Here is a 21,912-nt window from a genome sequence, read left to right as displayed (position 1 = left end):
TCATACTTAATACTATGGAAATTGTACAGTAAGTACTTGTCATTCACATCAGTCAAGGAACCCAATTTGTCAAAAAAAAATGTAATCCAAAGAACAACAAACCATGAATATTATTGTTTTTGAAATAGTGTTTGACGATAATGCAAGCAGGTGCAACAGTTGAATAACGACGAGTAACCGTGCTACCGGAAAAACAATAGATAATCAAGATGACAGAGCGGAGTCAGGAGTCCCCAGAAGTTAGGTCATTCTACCATCTCTCCAACCTTGGGATCTGCACACCACGATTCCCATTCCCCACTCCTGTCTGATGCCTTTTACTCTCGGCTTTGGGCTTGTCCTCTACTTAATTCTCCCTCCTTTTGTGACTCAATGTCACACCGATCTGTTTTGCTCTCCGTTTTTTTTCCAACCTTTTCCCGATTCTTTGTGTCATTCACTGTGTCCTTTCTTTCCGAGCCCATTTCCGAAAGGCACTCGTGCGTTTCGTGTCCGAAGATTACATTTTTCAGCATTGGTTTGGTGCATTTTGGTGCTAATCCCATGTACCTGGTCTGATCTCCTTATTCATGATCCCCTAATCCACCGTTCACATGTTCCCGGCAGTACCCCCCCACACCCCCCTCTCACCCGGGTAATGTCTCACCCCATTTAGCCTCTCCCTTCCTCCTCTCACTCCCCTCCCTCACGTTTGACCCCTTCTCACGGCTCCCTCCGCAACCTCTCCCATAATTCACTCTGTTCCCAGATTTCAGTCCTCCGCTGCAGAAGACCTCGGTGGTGTTCTTGTTTTCCACTTTAAGCTGCTAATTTGTTCGTTCTCCCTCCCCCCCCTCCCCCACCTCCTCCTCCTTCCCCCTCTATTTTTATGAATTTTCCCATCCGTCCCAAAGGTTGTATCTCTTCCTCCCCCTCTCCCCCCTCCCCCCCCCTCTCTCTCTCTCTTTATCGTTATCTCTCTCTCTCTATCTTTCTCTTTCTCTCTCTGTCTCCCCCTCTCAATCTATACGTCTCTCTCTCTCTCTCTCTCTCTCTCTCTCTCTCTCTCTCTCTCTAACACTCTCTCTCTTTTTCTCTCTCTCTGTCTCTCTCACTGTCTCTCTCTCTCGCATCCCTTGCTCTTTCTTTCTTAGCGGTGACCTCTTCTCTCTCCTTCATTCCCTGACAGCCATTATTCATGAATAATGGAAGCACGCAGCCGGAGAGGGATTGGTGTGAGGTGGGGGATGGGGGGAGGGGGGGCAGTTGGGAGCTCTTTGGGAATTCTTAACATTAACTGGATGTCCTTAATCCTCTCCTAGTACATCTATAACCCCGGCCAGTATCCATCTCAAACAAATGAATCTACAATATGTTTTTAATCAAATCTATTATCATAGCCATTACCTATCCGGGACATGCACTCCCTTTCATGCGCAATATGCTCATCATCAATCCAATATTAAGCGTTGTTATCCATCCAAAACCAATCTTTTTACGTTATTTTATAAATTGTTATAATTACAGTTTGTACATTTGACAGTCGACTTTAACTGCTGCTATTACGTCGGCGACCACTACTTAGACCACTACTAATAATACTGCCCTACCACTCCCACAACTACTACTACTACTACTACAACCAGTACCACTAATCCACCCATTTTACATCGCAACTTTCATAAATGGCAATTGCATCTGCAAGTGCTTTTAAACCCCACCAATTAAAAAACAAACGAGGGAATGACTTAAACGGGTAATGTACCTTGAAACAATAACAGCAGAGTGACTTTGAAGAATTTGGCAGATCCGTTCTTTTTTTTTTTTGAAGCGTCTTAAGTGGAGACGGAAACAATCAGAGTGGAGCTCCGCAGCCTTCGGCTCAGTGGAATGATTCAGCGGCAGGGAGCGAGATCGCTGCCACGGGCTGATCGGTGGTGTGGCGGCGGCGCTGGTGGAGGACTGCCGAGGTGGAGGGGGGAGGATCCAGGGCGATGCGTGGGTGTCTGGATCATTTAATTGAGATGGAGGAGGAGCGCGCTGGGTATAAGCATGTTACTCTAAGCGTGATGAGACTGCATACTACGACACGCGTGACGCGAATGGCGTTAAGGCGCCGCCCGATCGGTCGGACGCGCTCGCTGGGCGTGACAGCTCAGCGGGGGGCCGTGGAGATGTTGGCACGGGGAGGATTTTAAGTGGGGCCACTCGCATTATTGATGATATCCATGTATACAATCTATAAGTAAGGGGATGTGTTTGTTTGACATCGCCGTGTACGTGTGGATGGTATTGGTGTAATCACAATTTTTGCTGAATGAATTGGTTGAATTTTCAACACGTTTGGTCCAGTCGTGAGCAAAGTTACCCTAGGCTGTTTTGACATGAGTGTATATTCACATACTGAATACTGGCACTATATTGTTATTAACAATGATTAAGCTCAAACCAAACCTCAACGCTTAGGTAACCTATGTCCACTCACGTTCAATATCACCTCATCATCACATAGTATGTGTATCTGGGGAGGGTTTTGCGTGTTTAGGGGATTGCCATGGAAATAGCGTACTGCCCGGGCTTCATCCTGCCCGCCCAGCTTCATTCACATGTACGTCGTGTTGACGTGCGTTGGGAAGTGCTTCCTTTGAATAGCAATCAGCTGGAATATCTTTAGGAGGCTTGATTCAATTACGATCACAACATTCACCCAATCACATCAGGAGCAATCCAATTAATTTAAAGTCCAGCTTGTTTTGTTGTGTTGTCTTGTGTTGTGTTTATTGTGTTGTGTTGTATTGTAAGGCCTTGTGTTGTTTTGTGTTGTGTGTTGAGTCATGTCCTTACACGTAGAGGTTTAGGACGGGACAGGTCGTTGATGGACAGAAGGGCGGGGTGGGTTCATGGTGGACTCATGATCTTGTCATCGTGAAACATAACATCGCATCACACTCATGTCGCCACGCTGGGTGCTTCCACAAAGATTTCTGTCATTATACTTCGTACGGCGTCTGGCCCGTCTCACAAACAAAACGCTCCACCTTTTGTCCGGCCGTCTGCAACTCACAGAGAACATCGTTTTAAAAGTTGTGTGTTTCGCTTTTTTGTCAAGATTCAACTTTGCAGAGTGCTGGCGTGCGTCATTGTTCTTTAATGGAGGGAAGGAGCTTTCTCTGAGCAACACTTTCATTACAGCCATGGCTGTTCTTTTGCTGCTCATTCTGATGTTAGAGTCTTTAGTTTTTTATTTCACGTTTGAACACGCGGACAAAGGCCTGTAGACGGTCGCCGTGAAAGCAGCGTTTGAGGTTATTTTTATTTTTATGCGGTGCAATCTTTGGGTGGATTTGTGGGTCTATCCACTTCTAGATGGACAGAAAACTGTCCCTGTTTGCAATTTGTAAATAGTATTTCACCCTTTGGAAGGATGATCTTCAGATTGGTTGAAATAGTTTCAATATTGCCTCATCGTCTCTTCTAGAAAGATGCAGTCACATTTTCAGTTACAAGATCATTACAGGTATCTACAGAAAGAACTGCCAAAACTGAGGCTTTTATGTAGAAGTGGCGGCTATTTCTGTAATGGCACTACACATTGTGTTAGTTGACACCTCAGGTCCAATTTATCTAATTTCAGGACTTTGAGTTGAGGACCAGTTGAAATCCTGTCATGTCCTGTAATATAAAACTATTCAACATATGTGTACATTGAAGTGTCATAATGAAAGGGCTATTAGACTGAGCTTACCTGCTCCAAGGAAACTGGTAGAACACTCTAGCTCCCAGCAAGATTCTTGCATAATTTCGTTCTATTGTATTGTTTTCGAACACTGACATTGCTCCTTCGTTTTATTTTTTTCATTTTTATATATTTTTGCACAGTTGCCGCGCTTGTTTTTGGGTAACGGAATGAGAGGAGCTGAGCTGATGCAATACTTACCATAGGCGACCAATTCAATGGGCACAGGGAGAAGCTTTTGAAAGTGCTTCTGAGGCGGTGAACTCGGATGACCTTTTGCACTTTCTGTGCCTCCGTATCGCTCGCCCACTTCCCTTCTCCAATATGCCCAATATTATTACTTTTACCTCACTTTGTATTCCCCCTTTGTCCCGACTGTCTTCTGCTTTTTAATCTCGGCCGGAAAACACAAAACGCAACAGAGATGTGGATGCAATCGGACATCGCCCGCTCTATGGGAAAAATATGTTTTTGTTTGCCCAAAACTGAGATCGAAACCAGTATGTTGATCTATCCATACATTTTCCTTGCATAGCTGCTTCTAAACTTTCCAAACTGAATTTTGGAGTATGTATTATGTTGTTGAATCGTCAGTGAGCTTCCAGAAGCACACATCAAATTCTGTATTTATGTGTACTTTACTCATTTTAAGTATTCAGTTCTCATCAGCAGTATGAAAACACGATGCATTATTCATTACAATTGTCTTTCAATAAATTGTATTTTTCACTGTTTTCCAGGCTTACTGGTACAACGTTGCCCTCACCAGTGATATCCAATAAGAACTGGCTCCGCCTTCATTTCACCTCTGATAGCAACCATAGGAGGAAAGGATTCAGTGCCCAGTACCAAGGTTTGTTTATTATTTATGTCTCTTTCGATTTCAAACACACACACACACACACACACACACACACACACACACACACACACACACACACACACGGCTACAATGTGTAATCGTCAATCTGCCGCTTTTGAGAATAAAAACACACTATAAGTACATTTATCTGTATGCTTGTCTGGCTCTGACAAACACTCGCTAAGAGGATTTAGAAACTAGATTGCTTAATTTATTTTTTGGGGGAGCGATTTGACTTGACTTCAGATGTTCAATCTGCTGCTCTTCTGGCATCTATCTGGATAGTTCCACCACTTAATTTGCATTTTAGTTGAGTTGGTGTCTATGTGCCAGCACACATTTAATTGGTTCTGTGTCCTATCCTCGTTCTTCTTTCTCTCTGTTTCCCCTTGTTTCTCTGTCTTTTTGTCCATGTGACTCTCGCGTTCAACTCTACTCCTCTCGCTCTATCTATACATTTTCATGCACATGTACTTGTGTTGTTGGTTAATTTCACTGTAACACTTTGACATGATTTTGGTTTAATAACATTTTATTAATTGATTTAATAAAGGGGGTGAACATTACACATTCAAAATAAAAAAAATCACTAAATTACTATGTTCAAGAGATTAAAACCAAAACATGAGAATTCTCTCCTGGTCTCCATAGAAACGGTCAAAACAATTCTGACTGAGTCTAATTGGACGTTATTTTGTAAAAATACTTCTTTATTTATATCCTCTGTTGGCCACTAGAGAAATGTCATGCTGTGTTTTCCCCTGTTCCATCCACACTGAAGTAGCCACCTGACGGATTTGTAACAATATTTCTCTCTTCCTCTTCATTCAGTGAAGAAAGCCATAGAGCTGAAATCAAGAGGAGTGAAAATGATGCCCAGTAAAGATTCCAGTCACAAAAATGCCGTCCGTAAGTTGAGCTGTTTATGTTTTTTTGGAGTGCCAGCAGGGACAATGCAGCAGTCAGTGTATGTGTGTGTATGTGTGTGTATGTGTGTGTGTGAATGTATGTGTGTGTGTGTGTGTGTGTTTTTAAACCAATGCCCCTTAAATTTCAAACATCTCTCTCTTACTCACTCACTCTTACTCTTTTGTCCCTCATCTCTATATTTTCCATGCCATCCCACTGTCACACAGATACCACACACACACGCACGCACGCACACACACACACACACACACACACACACACACACACACACACACACACACACGCACATATCCACATTTATCTTTAATATGGCAGCAGTGATTTCATGTATTTTTCATTGGGGTTACCCGGCCTGCCAGGGAGACTAGACTCTCTAGGTTTATATTCCTCTGTTCTTTGCACTGACTGCCAGGGGCCCTTTTCTTTCACTCCAAACACGCCATTACTACACGCCAAAAGGCGTGTCCGCCCAGACACATGTGTAACCCTCTTGCCCACGGAGTGTGCACACTGTCACAACAACGCTGCGATGCGCTTTTCAAATTGCAGCCAACTGAAATTCCGCAATTGCCGCCGTTAATACAACGTAAACAACCGACTCATAATTGTGTTGACGGAACACAGAGAAAACCCATATGTCAGATGAGACTTTGGGGATGTAAATTACCTACTTATCTAAATCTTCCTACCGTGGTTTTCAGGGTCAAATATAATGGTATCATCGTGAGTACTAACTAGCCAAGTGGGTCCGATCCTGATTTTATTGAACCGGACCCTGCCTCGTAAGAAGGCATAGAGGCTTGCCTGTCCTCCCTCATTATACATTAACATCAGACTCAATGTTTAGCTAATAGCTTACTGTTTTTGGCTCACTTTATTCAACAAGAGTATGATTAGCTCTTATTTCAACTGTATCCCCCTGCCATCAGACTGATTATGTTATCTGGGATTGGTTTCCTAGGGTGGGGTCAGGGGTCAGAATTAGAATTGAGACTATAACAACAAAACATGCTATGGATACGGTCAATCGAGCCTTCAGATTTTTTTATTTGCTGATACAGTCTGTAGTAAACCAACCTGCTAAACAGCAGGATAACATTTTTCTAAAATATATTTATTTTACATTTCTAAAGGAGAAATACACCAGGGTGCCATCTATGCTCAAATCTTAATGCATAAAGAAAGTTGTTTTTCTTACACTTAAATTAGAAATGCAATGTTTCCATTCAACAGTAGGATTTTAGCCACTGTTTTGAACAGAATATCATTGCTGTTTTTTATGCGATTATTGCACTGCAGTGTAGAAAATAACTTCCTCGTCTCCTTGCCGTAGAAGGAGTTCTTCCAGGAATGGATATGCAGTATTTTGACAGGTGTGTTTTGGTTAACTCCTGTTTGACCTGATTCTGTTTAGAAACCCGGCTCTGTTTAGAGACGTCGTATTGCTCTAGGACGTCTAATGGCAATCTGCATAATCGAGCGTTAACCGAGTTGTTTTTTCATACATTTTCTTTGCATATGTTTTATTCTGACAGAGTATAGTGTTTAATTACTCACAAGCCGGATCCGGAATCATTTTCTCACTTAATTATGTGGTCATTTTAGTTTAATTGCGAAGTTCCAGATTCAATTCTATGTTCATCTTATTTCATATTGACGTTCCATGAAACAATCACAAGATGTAGAAAGATCCATCTCCGAGGAAGACCTCGTGAGTATCCCGTCATCGCCCGAGAACACATTCCAAAAGCATATATACTTTGAATAATTGCTACAATGCATAATTCAGTAAGTTGCATCACTTGTTTAATTGCAATTCCCATGCAAAACGTTGCCAGCATGTGTAATTGCTCTAGAGCTCCATCAATTAATTTAGATTTCTCCCTGATAAACTTTGTTTGTGCATAAGCAATGTCTATTATATTTCAGCCTTTCCTCGGTTTAGCGTAGCTTTGTGAAGTATGCTACTGTAGTGCTAGCTTCCCTGATGCCCAATGCTTCTGTTTCAATTTCTTCGCTCCAAATTCTAACTATTAATTACCTCCTGACTGGTTTCCAGCACTTTCATCCCATGGGGGACACATATTTTAAATACTGAAAATATAGGGTCATACCTTTTTGGGGGGGGGGTAATTTATTTCTCCCAGTGATAAAAATGATAATCACAAGCCAAGGCAAATTCTAAAATACTCTGAGGAAGTGAAGGATGATGAAGACTTTTGGAGGCCGATGCGAGACACACCTTGAGCTGTTTCGACTCTCATCTTAAATGATGAATTTAGCGTCTCATCCTGGGACCAACGACTCATTAAAGCATACTGGTGCTCTTGTTTCTCGGGGACTGGAAGCGAGTGCATTTCGGCTCTCATCTCGGGACCAATGGCGGAAACCCAACTCCCACCCAGCACCCCGGTTCATTAAAACGTATCAAACGCACCTTCCCAATCCACTTTTTGGGTCCTGGACAAATCTTTGAACAACACTTGGCTTGAGTGTAGGACTCCCCGGGGCGGCATTATGTGTAATGTGGAGAAGGTGTAATCTTTATGCTATCTGTAATCGTTATAGAGAGCCAGAGACTGATGATAATGAGTTTCACCTGTCTGGAGGACAGAATGCTTATGAATCATAATGTAACTGATTGTCTGTAACAGTCCCCAGCCTATATTCTCACACAGTCCACTGGACAGATAGACAGAATGAGGAAACAAAAGAAAAGGAAATGCTTTAACTATCCACTGAAGGGTCTTATGCATCATAATATCCATGAGGATGTTTGCAGCTCAATGCTTACTCCATAGTGAAATCTTGAAGTGTGGAAGACGCACAGATGGACGGGTAAAAGCGTACAGTGAGAAACAAATGATCCATTGGCTAGGCCCTTAGCGCCTGGCTCCGTTGACCCGTGCGTGTGGGAGGGATGCAGGGGGGCACTAGTAAGACGGTGTATTGAGAGGGTAAGCTGAGAGAGGGTGAGTGCATATCAACAAACCGCTCTTCACACACCCGCTTTTCATCAGCCCGCCTCCCAGGGAGCTCCTCGAGGGCCCTCACCTGGGATACAAACACACACACGCACTCACACACACACACACACACACACACACACACACACGCACACGCACAGACGCACAAACACGTATGCACACACCGGCATACAAACATAGACTCACAGGCATTCACACACACATACACACACACTCTCACAGACGCACACACATACACATATGTACACACACAGGCATAGAAACATAGACTCACAGGCATTCACACACTCACTCACTCACACACACACACACACACACACACACACACACACACACACACACACACACACACACACACACACACACACAGTCCCTTGTGTTCTCTCGCTGCCTCCCCTTGTCATTACCTCCCTCTCTCTGACCTTTCTTCTTTAATGGTTCACCAGTCAGCCATTAATAACAGCTACGCTTTAAAAAGTATTCTGAATTACATTACCACCCCAAAAAATACTTGTTTTGTTCATTTGTCTTTGCCTTCCCCTCTCTTCTTTAAAGCGAAAAGAAGATTGTATACCTTGTGCCTTGTTCGACTGAACACAAGTATTCCTGCCAGTCTTTAACTATGGTAGTGTTTAACCGTGGTCATGTCCCTCTAATGCCTTATAAATGATGCTACCGTATAAAGTGGTTAATATACAGTGGTACAACAGGCGCTGTCCTTGTTTACTAGGAATGTGTTCAAAATGGCCACAGATCAGCCAAGATTGGGGGCTCTTTATGGGCGTCACCATGGGTCTACTTCTGGTACCATGGACAGCACATTACATTGTCACTTAGACAATTTATTGGTTGAGCTCCCAAAAGTGTGGATTTCCCAGCCAAGATACTGTCTTGGCTGCCCCTGTGTCTTATTACTGGTATTTACAGCTTGTGCCTATATACATGGGTCATCTATGGTAAACATGGTAATGTGTACCAGCTGTTATCTGCTGTGTACCTATGTTTATCACCAATCAATGTTTCCAAAAATACCTTCCAAAAAATATGGTTGCTAATCATTGTATGCATATTAGATTTTCCACAGGCAACATACACACTGAATACAAATATAATTTTCTATTAATATTGCTCACGTACTGAACTTTTTTCGAGCATGGTACCGGGCCAACAACAAGACAAGGCGTTGACTTGGTGTAAAGTTAATTAAAGATGGTAAATTTCTTAGATAGACGCATCAAGGGCTAACCTAGTCATGTTTTGATTCCTGAAGAGTGGCATTTCCTGAGATTAAAGGTTTGCCGCGTACACTTTGATGTTATTGAAATGAACGTGTTTAGACCGCAAGTCCTTTTATGTGCAAATAACTGATTAAATCAAGAGATTTCTCCATTTTTTACGGTAGCCCATGCCATGCTACTTGGCAGCCATTTTGTATAATGTCTCATGATGTTTCCATTGGCAGGATTTACCAAAGCAATGTCAACCTTTGTATTTAGTGCCAATAAAACCAACTTTAGCGAGAGGGAGAGGGGGAGGGGGAGAGAGAGAGAGAGAGAGAGAGAGAGAGAGAGAGAGAGAGAGAGAGAATAACAGTGGTAGGTTTAACCTTAACAATTCTCTAAATTCAGTTATAAATTTTTTTTACCAAACCATGGAATTTGTCTGCACTGATCCAAAGCTGGGAGATATTTTAGGTTTAAAAAACACAATGTACAAACTAGACAACATAATGTGAATCAAGGAAGGATAATGTACCTTCTGACACCTTTTCTAACGAAGGAATTAAGATATTTGATGCAGAACACACTGGTAGCGTACCTTTGACTTTTCATGCTTTTTCTTGCATTTCTGTTTTACTTTATTTGTTGTTCGGCTCATGTAATTTGTTCTAGTTTGAAGGAGCATGTAAGTTACCTATCTCCCGCATAAGCCCAAACTTACTAGGATATACGATCTAGGATGACATCCATCGTATATGGTATCCATCCAATTAATTGTGTAGAATTTGGAGGGATGCATCAGGCATAAGGGAATCTAGTTCTACATACCCTGACTGCTCTGAATGCCCACTGACTTCGTCTGACTGCTGTCTAGGTTAAAAAGATGCTTGGGAAGACGACAAGGCCAAATACATCGTTGGAAAAAACTGTATATATTAACCAACTCATTCAACTCCCTGTGTATCGAGAGAAATGATGCAAAACATTCAAGGTTAGCTCGCCCAGCGTAGGAAAGGCCTTACGGGAGACCAGGGTGCACTGTGAATCAGAAAGTTTCCTTAAGGAGTCCATCGGCAGGGCTGCGGCCTAGCAGGATCCATCAGAGGTCCACAGCGGAGGGAGACAGCGGCGTCTCATGCAACCAGCAGAACAAAGCCCACAAGTAAACTCATGGCGAACTCTGTGGGCAGTGGGGGGGGGGGGGGGGTGACGATTCATTGTGAAACATCCCCACATGGATTGCAAATGTTCTTCTTTCCAGGGCCTCCTGTAAACTCTGTCAAGCTGAAAACTCATGGAGCTCTTTAGGGCGTCTCCACCCCAGCATGACTCCCTCTCTGTTCCAGCCCCACTTCCAGACGCACTCTTAACAGCCTCCTGAACACACCAGCATGCCCCCCACAGCGCGTTGTAAACACCATTGACTAACGCCGTGGAGGCTCATGCCGCACTAAGCAAAACTGAACCAACTAGCAGTTATCGTAGTAGCAGCATTCTGGACAAAGACCCCTCAGAACGAGGCATTCTCGACCTAGGAAGTCCCAAAGACCGCGGCCGCCAGGGCACGACGTGGGTGGGGTGATACTCATTGTTTCAGAGACCCAGTTGTCTCCCTCTACTGACAATCTCGACAAAACCACTCAATGTTTTTTTTGGGGATGAAACAGCAGGAGTAGGCTCGGAATGAGTTGTGCAGTACAATGTGAATAAGCTAGTCATAATGCAGAATTAGCAGTTTACAATTATTATTTGTTAATCTCTTGTTTGCCACCAAACCACCAGACAGCAGTTCATTGTTGTATCGTCTTTCTTGACATTTAAGCGTAATGACCTTAGCATATCGATGTTTTTTTTAAAATCAGGAACACAATGATAATCCTCTTGCTTAAGATTAACATAACTTTCATCTTAAACTCCACTAAAAGTGGACAGCTGTTGGTGCAGTGCAAACTATCGTCGTGCCGTATGCTTATGTCACATTATGAGCTTAATAAAACAACACTTCAGTCTCATGCAGGGTTCGACCCAGGAGTGCATAGGGTAGAAAAACACAAATCTTGTTTTCCACTCCGGCTGCACGACGGGGACTACTCCCACGCGATCGTGGCTCAATTTGCAACCATGGCTCGGTCCGGATCCTGGCGGAGAAGGTAGTCATGTACTGTAACACATTTTTCTCCCCCGAAAATAATTACCGCTCTGTTTCACAGTCAGGTTATTGAGCTCCCCCCTCTCTCCACATCTTTCCAATTAAGTCAGTGAGAGATGAGGGCCTGCATATATGTACGGTGTATGTCTCCCATCCCCATCCCATCCATTCATAAGTAAAGAGATGGGGGGGGGGGGGATTACACGGACCCTACCCCGGTCCGTGTAATCCTTCCCCCCCCACCCCATGCACTTACCACGGGACAATTATGCGGCTGCTGGTTCTGAGCGAGTGCTTTGACCCTGAGGCGGTACATAAGGAAATAGGTGGGATCCCACCCGTGTTCCCCACTACCCCCGGGTCGGTGTGGGGGGAGGGGGGGATTGAATACGGTGCCGATAAGTACCTAGGCGACACCTGGGTGGCAGTCGTAGTCACCGGCTCGCGGCGCCGATACGCTGGCGTGCGGCGCGGCGTCTCCCTCTCCGGAGGCGCGAGCGACAGCGACGGGTGTGATAAAGAACGGGGGAGCTGCCACCCATATACCGCCTCGGGTAGCAGGCGCTGCTGCAGCTTTCCCCCCGGCAGCCCCGTCAGTGTGAACGGAGATGGGACGACACTGGATTTATCCGTCGTTGGGGTTCCCAGTAAAGGGGACAAATTTCTTTCGGGGGGGGGGGGGGGGAAAGCAACTGGGATGATCCAGGGCTTAGGCCTGCGTTTTGAGTTCCAGGTGCTGGACTGAAAATGTGTTGAGGTAAATGAGACACGTGTTGGGATTGTGAATCGTTGGATTTTCCCCGTGAGTGATGGAAGTGGTGGGATCGCGATCGCTTTGACAGTGATCTCTGAGTAACGTTTGCAATCCGGTGCTCTGTTCGTATCGTGTTTGTGCACATGCTCGGTCGACACTTAAAAGCGGGACGCACGGTAAGCTTTGCGAAAATATATACACTTTCATCTAGTTAATTAATATTCCTAATTAGAAAAAGGGTCTTTTTTTTCACAGCCTAATTATACTATTATGAAGAAAATAACAATACAGCTTTGTAATTATGGGCAGTGGTTATTTTGCATTTTTTTTATCAACAAGATGTGGTAGATTGTGACATTTTGTTGGTCAATATAATGGAATTAATCTCCCCCATGTTCCCCATAATTATGCTGCTTTGGGATGTCTGCAAGCAATTGGGGCCTGCTTTTGTTTTCTCCTCAAACACAATAGGAACCAACTGATTACTGTGTTTGCCTCTCCTTCCTCCTCCCAGTGAGTCAGAGTGGTCTCGCGGGCGACGTTTGTCCAGATCCTGGACTCCCGGAGTACGGGAAGAGGATGGGCTCCAACTTCCAGTGAGTTGTCTCTTCTTTCTTTCTTTCTTTCTTTCTTTCTTTCTTTCTTTCTTTCTTTCTTTCTTTCTTTCTTTCTTTCTTTCTTTCTTTCGTTCTTTATTCTTTCTTTCTTTACCGCTTCCTTGTTAAGAGCTATATTCCTATATATTAAAGACTCCTCTTTGCCCGGCTGTCAGAATTAAGTCATGTGTGAATTTCTCTGTTTGTCTTTGGTTGGTTTGTTCTTTGGTTTCTGTCTTTCCCCGCTTTACCTCGTCAGAAGCTATGTTCCTCATTGGAAACACTGTTTATTGCACTGGGGTCCGAATTTAGTGTTGGGGCTGTGATGTGCAGATGGCAGAGTTTCATTACGGGACATCAAAGTGGGAGATGAGTCACGGACATTGTCCAGATCCCTGTCTGAATTTGGAGATCACATGCATAATAATGATATCTGTGATTGATGAATTAACTTTTGCCTCTCATATATTCTCATAGAAATAAGTGCATCCGATACATTAATCCTGAAAAGGTGGTTCCAAAGCACCAAAGCAATTTGGTGCTTTGGAACCACCAAACCAGTATGCTATTTTGCATACATACTAATTCCTATGCATATGTATGTGTGCTAAAATGGAGCTTCATTCTCCTTTTGCCAATATATTTACATATACATATGCATAGATATATATAGGCAAAAGGAGTATAAATATATAACTATATATATATATAGTGATAATGTCTCCTTCTTCCCCATTATTAACTTCACACCATTAGTAAGCATTGCCACACACATCAGCAGTAAGTCCATTAGATCAAGGTCATTACCTTGCATGTGCTTGAGTGTGTGCATGCGAGAGCGTCTCATCCAATCACCATTAAGCGACATGACACAGAACACAGACCAGCGGGGCGCTGTGTTGAGACCCACTTTGGGAAGGGCAGGGTAGTGATGGCAGAGACCGCTCGGCCCGGTTAATAAGTCATTTCAAATAACCTTTTATAATAGAAAAAATGATAGTGTTCTAGGGGTGGAGCAATTTTGGCCACTCGACATGTTAGCGAAAGTATTCCACCTGACGGCCCCTGACAGCTTTCTTAGGAAGTGTGGGGCTGTTGCCGGGGCCAAACTGCGGCACTTGACAACAGGGTGGAGCCGCTGAGACACACACACACACACACACCAAGGCAACAACACAGAGCAACGCATAGAAAATGTTTTGGCAGGTTGCGGACCGCTGTGCGTGTCAGTGGGGTTTGTACATAAAAACCTCGTAGACGAAAGATCCTGCGACATTCGGCCTGCATTTCTCTATGCTGCTTCTATTTGTTTGACAGCGGGGGTGTGGTTGGGAAAGAAATGGGGAAATTTAGATTGAAACGACTTTACCGAGGGGATGGAATGATCTGGAAAAGGAGGAGTGTGTGATGAAAAGGATTAAAGAGGAGCCTGGCTGGGGGAAAACCATGTACAGAGATGTGTAATAATTACACGCGGTAATTAATTCACCCCTTATGACACTTCAGAGGCTCCACTGGGAATCCAAAAGAGAGGGATAAAAACAGAACATTTAATACTTTATACAAATCGTTGTTATAAATATTTTATTATGAATTATTATTTTACGATTATAATAATAATTATTATTATTTGCTCTGGTATAGAGGTTTATCCTCTCCATAACAAACAACACAAGTCTACAAGCGCGCCCTGTTTTTGATGTTTATAATCATTGCAAAGCAGTAATAGCATTTCTTCCTGCAGGTCTGTGTGTGTGCGTGTGAGTGTGTGTGTGAATAATGGGTATTCTTTTAACGGTGACGTGTCCTTGTGATGCAGGGTCGGCTCCAGTGTGCAGTTCAGCTGTGATGACAGCTATGTGCTCCAGGGCTCCAAGAGCATCACCTGTCAGAGAGTTACTGACACCCTGGCTGCATGGAGCGACCACCGGCCCATCTGTAGAAGTAAGTCCTCCTTCATCCCCTAAAAGGCTGTGGTTACACAGATGTCCGCAGTACATATCTATATATATACCCACAGACACACCTGAAGGCAACCTGGAGAATGAAGCCCCAACCCCACTTCCTGCGACTCACAGTGACTTCACTCTATGTCGCTTTGGATATGTGTGTGTGCGAAATTACTACTTAGACAGTAGTAATAGTATGTATGTCCTGGGTTAGTTGTCTTAAATGATCTGTTTGCATGCTGTACTTCTAGATGTAATTCCTGGTTCAATTAGGACAACTTCCTGGTTAAACCTCTAAACATGTGTTAAGATTTTAGCCATGTTGACATATTTATCTGTATATGGGAGTGAGTTATTTTTATCTATTAATGTATCTATACAAGTAGGTTATGATTAAATATTAATTTATGTATTGGAGTCCTGCTCATCTCTTTAAACATAGGAATACGTTCTGTAAGATACTATGTGTGTATGTGTGTGTAGATATTGGAGAGTCTTAATGTATTGAAAATACTTTCTATATCCATCGATACATCATTGTTTGTTTTTCATATATTGTATCTATTGAACAACTAATTTAGTGAGCGAGAATGTCAAATAGGCCCACAGTGTGTGAGTGCCTGTGTGTGACTACGCGTGTGCGTGTGTATGTGTGTGTAGGTGTGTGAGAGTGACAGAACAAAGAGCCATGGGTTTTAGCGGTCCATGTCTGGTGACAATACCCTGTTGGTCTTATTGCTCCAATCACAAGGCTGCCAGCTAGACCCCAACACACACACAAACACACACACATATATATATACAAACGCACAATACAAAGCCATATACACACACACACACGCACGGCACACAAACACATAAACACACAAGTATATATACACACAATGATTTAAGCGGACACACACACACACACACACACACACACACAAACGCACGCACACACACACACACACACACACACACACACACACACACACACTCACACACACGCATTAATAGCCAGTATCCACAAGGACAATGTCACACCTCCTCCATAGATGCTTATTCCCCTACAGCTGTGTGTGTGTGTGTGTGTGTGTGTGTGTGTGTGTGTGTGTGTGTGTGTGTGTGTGTGTGTGTGTTTGTGTGTGTGTGTGTATTAGCTTGACAGGCAGACTGTCTCTGTGTTCGGACACATACTGTAGGGTCTCTGTCACATCACATTAGTGTGTGTGCGCGCGCGTGTGTGTGTGTGTTTGTGTGTGTGTGTGTGTGTGTGTGTGTGTGTGTGTGTGTGTGTGTGTGTGCGCATGCGTGCGCGGGTGTGCGTGTGCGTGTGTGTGGGAGAATGGGCTGTATATATATATCTTTCCTAACTGCTGGAACCTGGTTGCCTTCAAGACAAGGCCTATTTCTGACAGTGAGGAACCGACAAAGGACAGATGGGGTGGGGGAGAGTCAAACTGAAAAGGAGATTCGAGTTGGAAAAGCGAGTTGGTATACGATAAGATATGAATACAAATGAGGTGCTTTTGAGAGTATTTCATCCTGACATTGTAATTGGTGAACCATTTTGTACGTGTTCAAAAACAGTCTTTAATTGTCTGCCTAACAGATGAATGGGCAGACATCCGCGCAGACAGACAGGCAGCCTGAGCAGGCCTGTCTGTCAATATCACATTGAGCAGGGGATAGGAAGAGGTTACATTTCAACTGACTCTACTGTATCGTGTTGGGCAAGCTTTCTCCAGGGATTCAAACCCACAAGCCTTTTTTGTCTCTGCAGAGACTTTACTGTTAATTAGAAACCGGCCTCTGTGATGAACCACGTGTGTGTGTGTGTGTGTGTGTGTGTGTGTGTGTGTGTGTGTGTGTGTGTGTGTGTGTGTGCGTGTGCATGCACATGGATTCTGAAATGTGTGATTGCATGTGTAGAAAACAACAAAATATGTTTGTGTTTGCGTGCGCGCGTCCACGTGCGTGTGCACACCTAGGTGTTCCTCTGTGCGTCTGAGCTAGCTTCTAATTAACACACAGACCAGTCTCGTTTTTTCTTTTTCCTTCTCCCTTTCATTTTCCCACTTTGCCTTTAACTCTAATGCCTTACGCTACATCATTAATTTCCCCATGCATGACAAAGTACCGCATGCAATCTATATTTGTATGCTCTTGATTATTCCTCCATCGCATCCGTGTTCTCGCTTCCGCCAGGTATTTCCCTTATTGCTTGCTCCCATTTGTTCCCTTCCTTTCAGCCGCGGTCTATTTATTCCCCCTTATTTTCTCCATCTCTTTATCATTCTCCTCTCTCTAATGATAGCCCTTGCCTTGAGCTAAGTTGTTATACTAAATAAAGGGCCACTATATGACGGGGAGAGCACCCCTTCTCCAAACTTTGGGACACTGGCTATTGACTAGAAGAGAGAGGTAATTGAAAATGTCACGGTAGCTTCTAAATATTACGACGCCTTTGGGAAGAGTTTAAAGGGGAGGTTTGACAAGAAAACACTGACTTCACGGCAAATATTCCTTTAAGGCAATAACACACAGGCCCTTTTATGAGCCGGTGTAGATGTCTCCTATTGCTCTCAGCAGTAAATAGGTAAAAAATCAATCTGAGTACAAAGTGCACTACCAGGAACAATTGTGGCATAGAAGACAGTGCAAAGGAAATAATGAACCCTCTACACCCTGTGCTGAAGTGTGTGCATCGAAAAGGGGAAAACCATAGTGGTGGAGAGACTGATTGGACAATCCATAGAAAAGGCCCTGAAGAAACACACATTTCTGCTTTGAATTGAATTGCCTTCATGTGACCTCATTCTCGATATAGTGAATCCATATACTTCTGGTGTGCTCTCTATGCCCATTCTAAGCATCCTGTCAAGAAAGCCACTGAGGTTTGCAGAAGAATGGTTCAGAATGGATTGTGTACTTCTCAGGTGCCTCACTCTCATGACCACTTCGCAACTCCAGATAATATACTCAAATGTTCACCTTTCTTTTGCTAGGAAAAAGTTGGGTGTTGTCCATCGTTCGCCATTTGTTGTTGCCAGATGTTTTTTCATGCCTCTCTCAAAGTCTTTCTCCATGGAGTCACCTAGGGTGCTCTTGTTGCAACCTGGACTCGCAACAGATATTTTCTGGCACATTAAGAAACCAATCTGGACCGATTCCTCGCTCTCCTATTGCCTCATGTCTGACGAAAGGACTACAAGGCTGAACATCAAACTTGGCAGCAATGTGCGCTTGAACGAGTTGCACTAATATACACTTCAACATCAAATCAACAACAATCACCCTGCTTCATTTTGAGATCAGCTATGCGGTTTCAACCCAGCACTCTCTTCCAGGGAGCTCCCACATTGTATGACGGAGGTGGAGTCCTGGTCCACCTACCTTCTCTCTGAACGTGTGCTACCCCGACTGGCTATTGGAGAGAGGAGTGGGCGCACCGCGCCAGTCAGAGTTACCAACCTCTCCTCCACAAGGACGAGTCCCAACTGTGAGGCACCCAGCTGGAGGCTTCAGAGTGCCCGCCACTCTTTGCCTCACACACTTGGCAACTCTAGAGTTGGCCTCTTTTCAAGGATGTTGCTTTCGGATCCAATGCTGCTTGTGGTTGAGGTTTGGGGCCTAACTGTCCATCTGATGGGTACCTTTCAACAACCCAGCTCCTGCCGCTCTGAATCCCACACCCCCCTGTGAGCTTAGGCCCAACTGTCCCTGGGAGACACTCTCTCCCGCCAACGTCCAGAGTGCCTAGAGCGGCCTCTGGCCAGCCGCTCGCCTAAGGGGCATTTCACAAGACCCCTGTGATCCTTCCTGCTGGTGGTGGGCCTACCAGACAGCACGGCCTTGCCACCTTGGGCTGAGCCTGGTGTCCATGTCCCGCGGGTCACCAGGGTGCTTACAGTTTGCTATCACTGTGGTGTCTGACATCTTGAGAGGGCCCTTTTGGTAGCGTGTCTGCATGGATGATATGAACAGCAGATTTTCTATGAGTGATCATAGTGGTAATGTTGCACTGTCTGCTAGATTCTTGCATCGGTTGCCCATTAGATTTAAACCCAGGTGGGTGCTATACACTGGTAGTGGGTGAGGTGTGATATCCCGTTCCGCCCATCGCAAAAACACCCACCGACACACACACACACCCACACACACTTTCTCACTCACTCAGCCTTGAAAAGCTCTATGTTAATGAAACCAATTATTAGTTTGTACTACTGCATTAGATTACAGTACAACAATTACCCCATTTAGCAACAAAACACTTTGGCACTTTGCTGTCTTATGTAGTTTGGCATCATGACTAGTAGAGCGATCATGACTAAAGCACATTTATTGTTTCTAGAGTACTGCAAATACTGGACACTGGACACACCTCTATGGCTTAAAGACCATACCCAGGGTGCGCTTACACCCAAGTAGGAAGTGACTAACCAGAAAATGCCTCAGCAGTTCTGTGAGTGTTTCCCCAAGATGGAAGGAGTTACAGCAAGTGATGCAGGCCATGCACAGTAAATGCTGCCTAGAAAAAAAAGGTCAAAAGATATATATCCATATGATATTTTTAGTTACCATGTGTTTGATCATATATTCTGCCGTGGGCTACAACATAATTTACTCAACCAGCAGACATATTCACAATCAAACAGGTGTTTCATACATAATCCATCTCTACCCTCACCAGAGCAGGCCAAGCCAACATCTGTGTGTGCGTGTACGAATGCTTGTGTGTGTGGTCCGCGTGTGCGATGCGTGCGTGCGTCCGGTGCGTGTGTGTGTGCGGTGTTTGTGTGCACGCCCACATGCGTGTTCTTAGTTTATTGGTGAATGCCTGTGTTAACTAGTAATTGTATGACTTATTCTGGCTTATTCGTTCCATTGCCAATGTGCAGGGGAAATGATGAGGCCATCAATCTTGCTTTTTCCCCGCAGCTCGGACCTGTGGGAGTAACCTACGGGGTCCCAGAGGAGTCATAACATCGCCCAACTATCCGGTTCAATATGAGAACAACGCACACTGTGTGTGGGTCATTACCGCCCTGGATACGGGCAAGGTGAGTTTATCTTATCTATTCTGTATCTCGCGACTCTTTGGCTCTTTCTTTTTACGCACAAATCGGTCTGTGGTTTGTTCAAATTGTATTCATGAATGGCTGGAGTTGTGAATACACCGGACCCCTTCTCCTGTGGTCCATCGGCTACAGCTGTACATATTGGGAAATGCTTTTATTATATTATTATATTATTCAGTCAATAATATCGATGTCTCTTGCATAGATGTGGTCCTCTGGAGGATAAAATCTGTGACAAACATTTACAGATTTCTTTTTAAATCAGACAAATTAGCTGTTTCTTTGGTAAAAAAAAAGCTATTGAAGACCATCCCGAAATTAATCACGTAAATTGACGCAGATATGCTCCTCAAGGCAGCGGCAGTGATAATCAGATGATAGGACTTATTGCAGGTACAACGTCTTTGCTGCAAGGAGTCAGCAGCAAGCCATTAAAACTACTCGTCACATGTTTTTTTGACAGAGTTTGCGGGAAGACAGAGGAGATAGCAATTATTTCCATCTCATTTTACCTCATTAGAAGTTAGAAAGCAAGGTTTAGAACTTAAAAAATAACAACAGAAGAGGGTAAAAAAATAAATATCACTCACATAAAAAAAAAACCCTTTAAGGCCCCATCAAAGCGATCATTCCACGCACATTTTCTTCAAAATATTGATTGAGATTCTCAGACCTCGTGCAAGCATCAATCGCTATTCTTTTTTTCCCTTCCCTATTTTTGTCAAGGAAACTTTGTAGTTTAGTCATTGTTGTCTCGTTGTCGTGAATAATGTATGAGGCTGCCGCACAAGCTATGCTAATGTTCGGGTATTCCGGCGGTCCTGGTCCTCCCCCCACCAAACCGTGACATAGCAAAATGTTCATGGTGTCACAACAGGTCACCGTCGTCCCTCTTCTTATGATTGTTCGTGTTCTAATGCCTCTTCTTTTTTTTTGATGTCGATACTCATTGCCATTTTGAGAGGACCCAAGACAGTTGTAGCAACGTAAAATCCTCAATCCACACGTAACCTAGGCTTTGATTTGCAACGCATGAGAAAAAGCTGTGACTTCAAATACAATGTCGCTCCATAGTGACAAATCATTTTAAGATGAATTTCTAAACAATGGCCACATTTGCAATGGCCCACATTTGCAATGGCCGCCTCCAAAATGGAGGCGGCCATTGCAAATGTATGTTCCGTTGTACAAGAAGAAATGGCTCATAATAATAATACTCATAATCAAAATAATACTCAAATTATCACATTGGATTTAAAATGGAAGGAAATCGACTGGTGACCACACAACAACCATTTATTTTCCACTGTGATTCTCTCTCTTTCTCTCTCTCAGCATCTCTCTTCCCCTCTCTCAACCTCTCTCTTTCCCTCTCTCACCCTCTCTCTTTCCCTCTCTCACCCTCTCTCTTTCCCTCTCTCACCCTCTCTCTTTCCCTCTCTCACCCTCTCTATTTCCCCAAACCCCCCTCTCTCCCGCTATCTCTTCCACCCTTTCTCCTTCTCACTCTCTGTCTCCATCCCTATCTTTGCATGTGTATGTGCTTGTGTGTTTGGAAATACTTGAGTTTGGAGAGGGTTTTAAGACTGCGCTACATTGTGACAGATTATCAGCTCAGTACAGCTGCTGGCATTTGCTGAATGTCACTATCTACATAGACAGAGTGGGTGTAGGAGGGTGATATGTG

At 43.9% G+C, this 21,912-nt stretch overlaps 1 protein-coding gene across 1 annotated transcript in view; it reads left to right on the top strand.

Annotated features, from left to right (window-relative positions):
* The window catches only part of LOC307075809 (CUB and sushi domain-containing protein 1-like), a gene marked incomplete at its 3' end in the record, with an annotated part of 179,985 nt that overhangs the window by 53,861 nt on the left and 104,212 nt on the right, over positions 1-21,912 (top strand). The window contains 5 exon segments of the mRNA XM_079736502.1: positions 4,456-4,568; positions 5,409-5,486; positions 13,132-13,213; positions 15,033-15,157; positions 20,086-20,207. Coding sequence (XP_079592628.1) covers positions 4,456-4,568; positions 5,409-5,486; positions 13,132-13,213; positions 15,033-15,157; positions 20,086-20,207 — 520 coding nt within the window.

This window comes from Pollachius pollachius (assembly GCF_949987615.1).
Source record: "Pollachius pollachius genome assembly, chromosome: 5".
Taxonomy (NCBI): Eukaryota; Metazoa; Chordata; class Actinopteri; order Gadiformes; family Gadidae; genus Pollachius; species Pollachius pollachius.
This window is presented reverse-complemented; position numbering and strand designations above follow the sequence as displayed.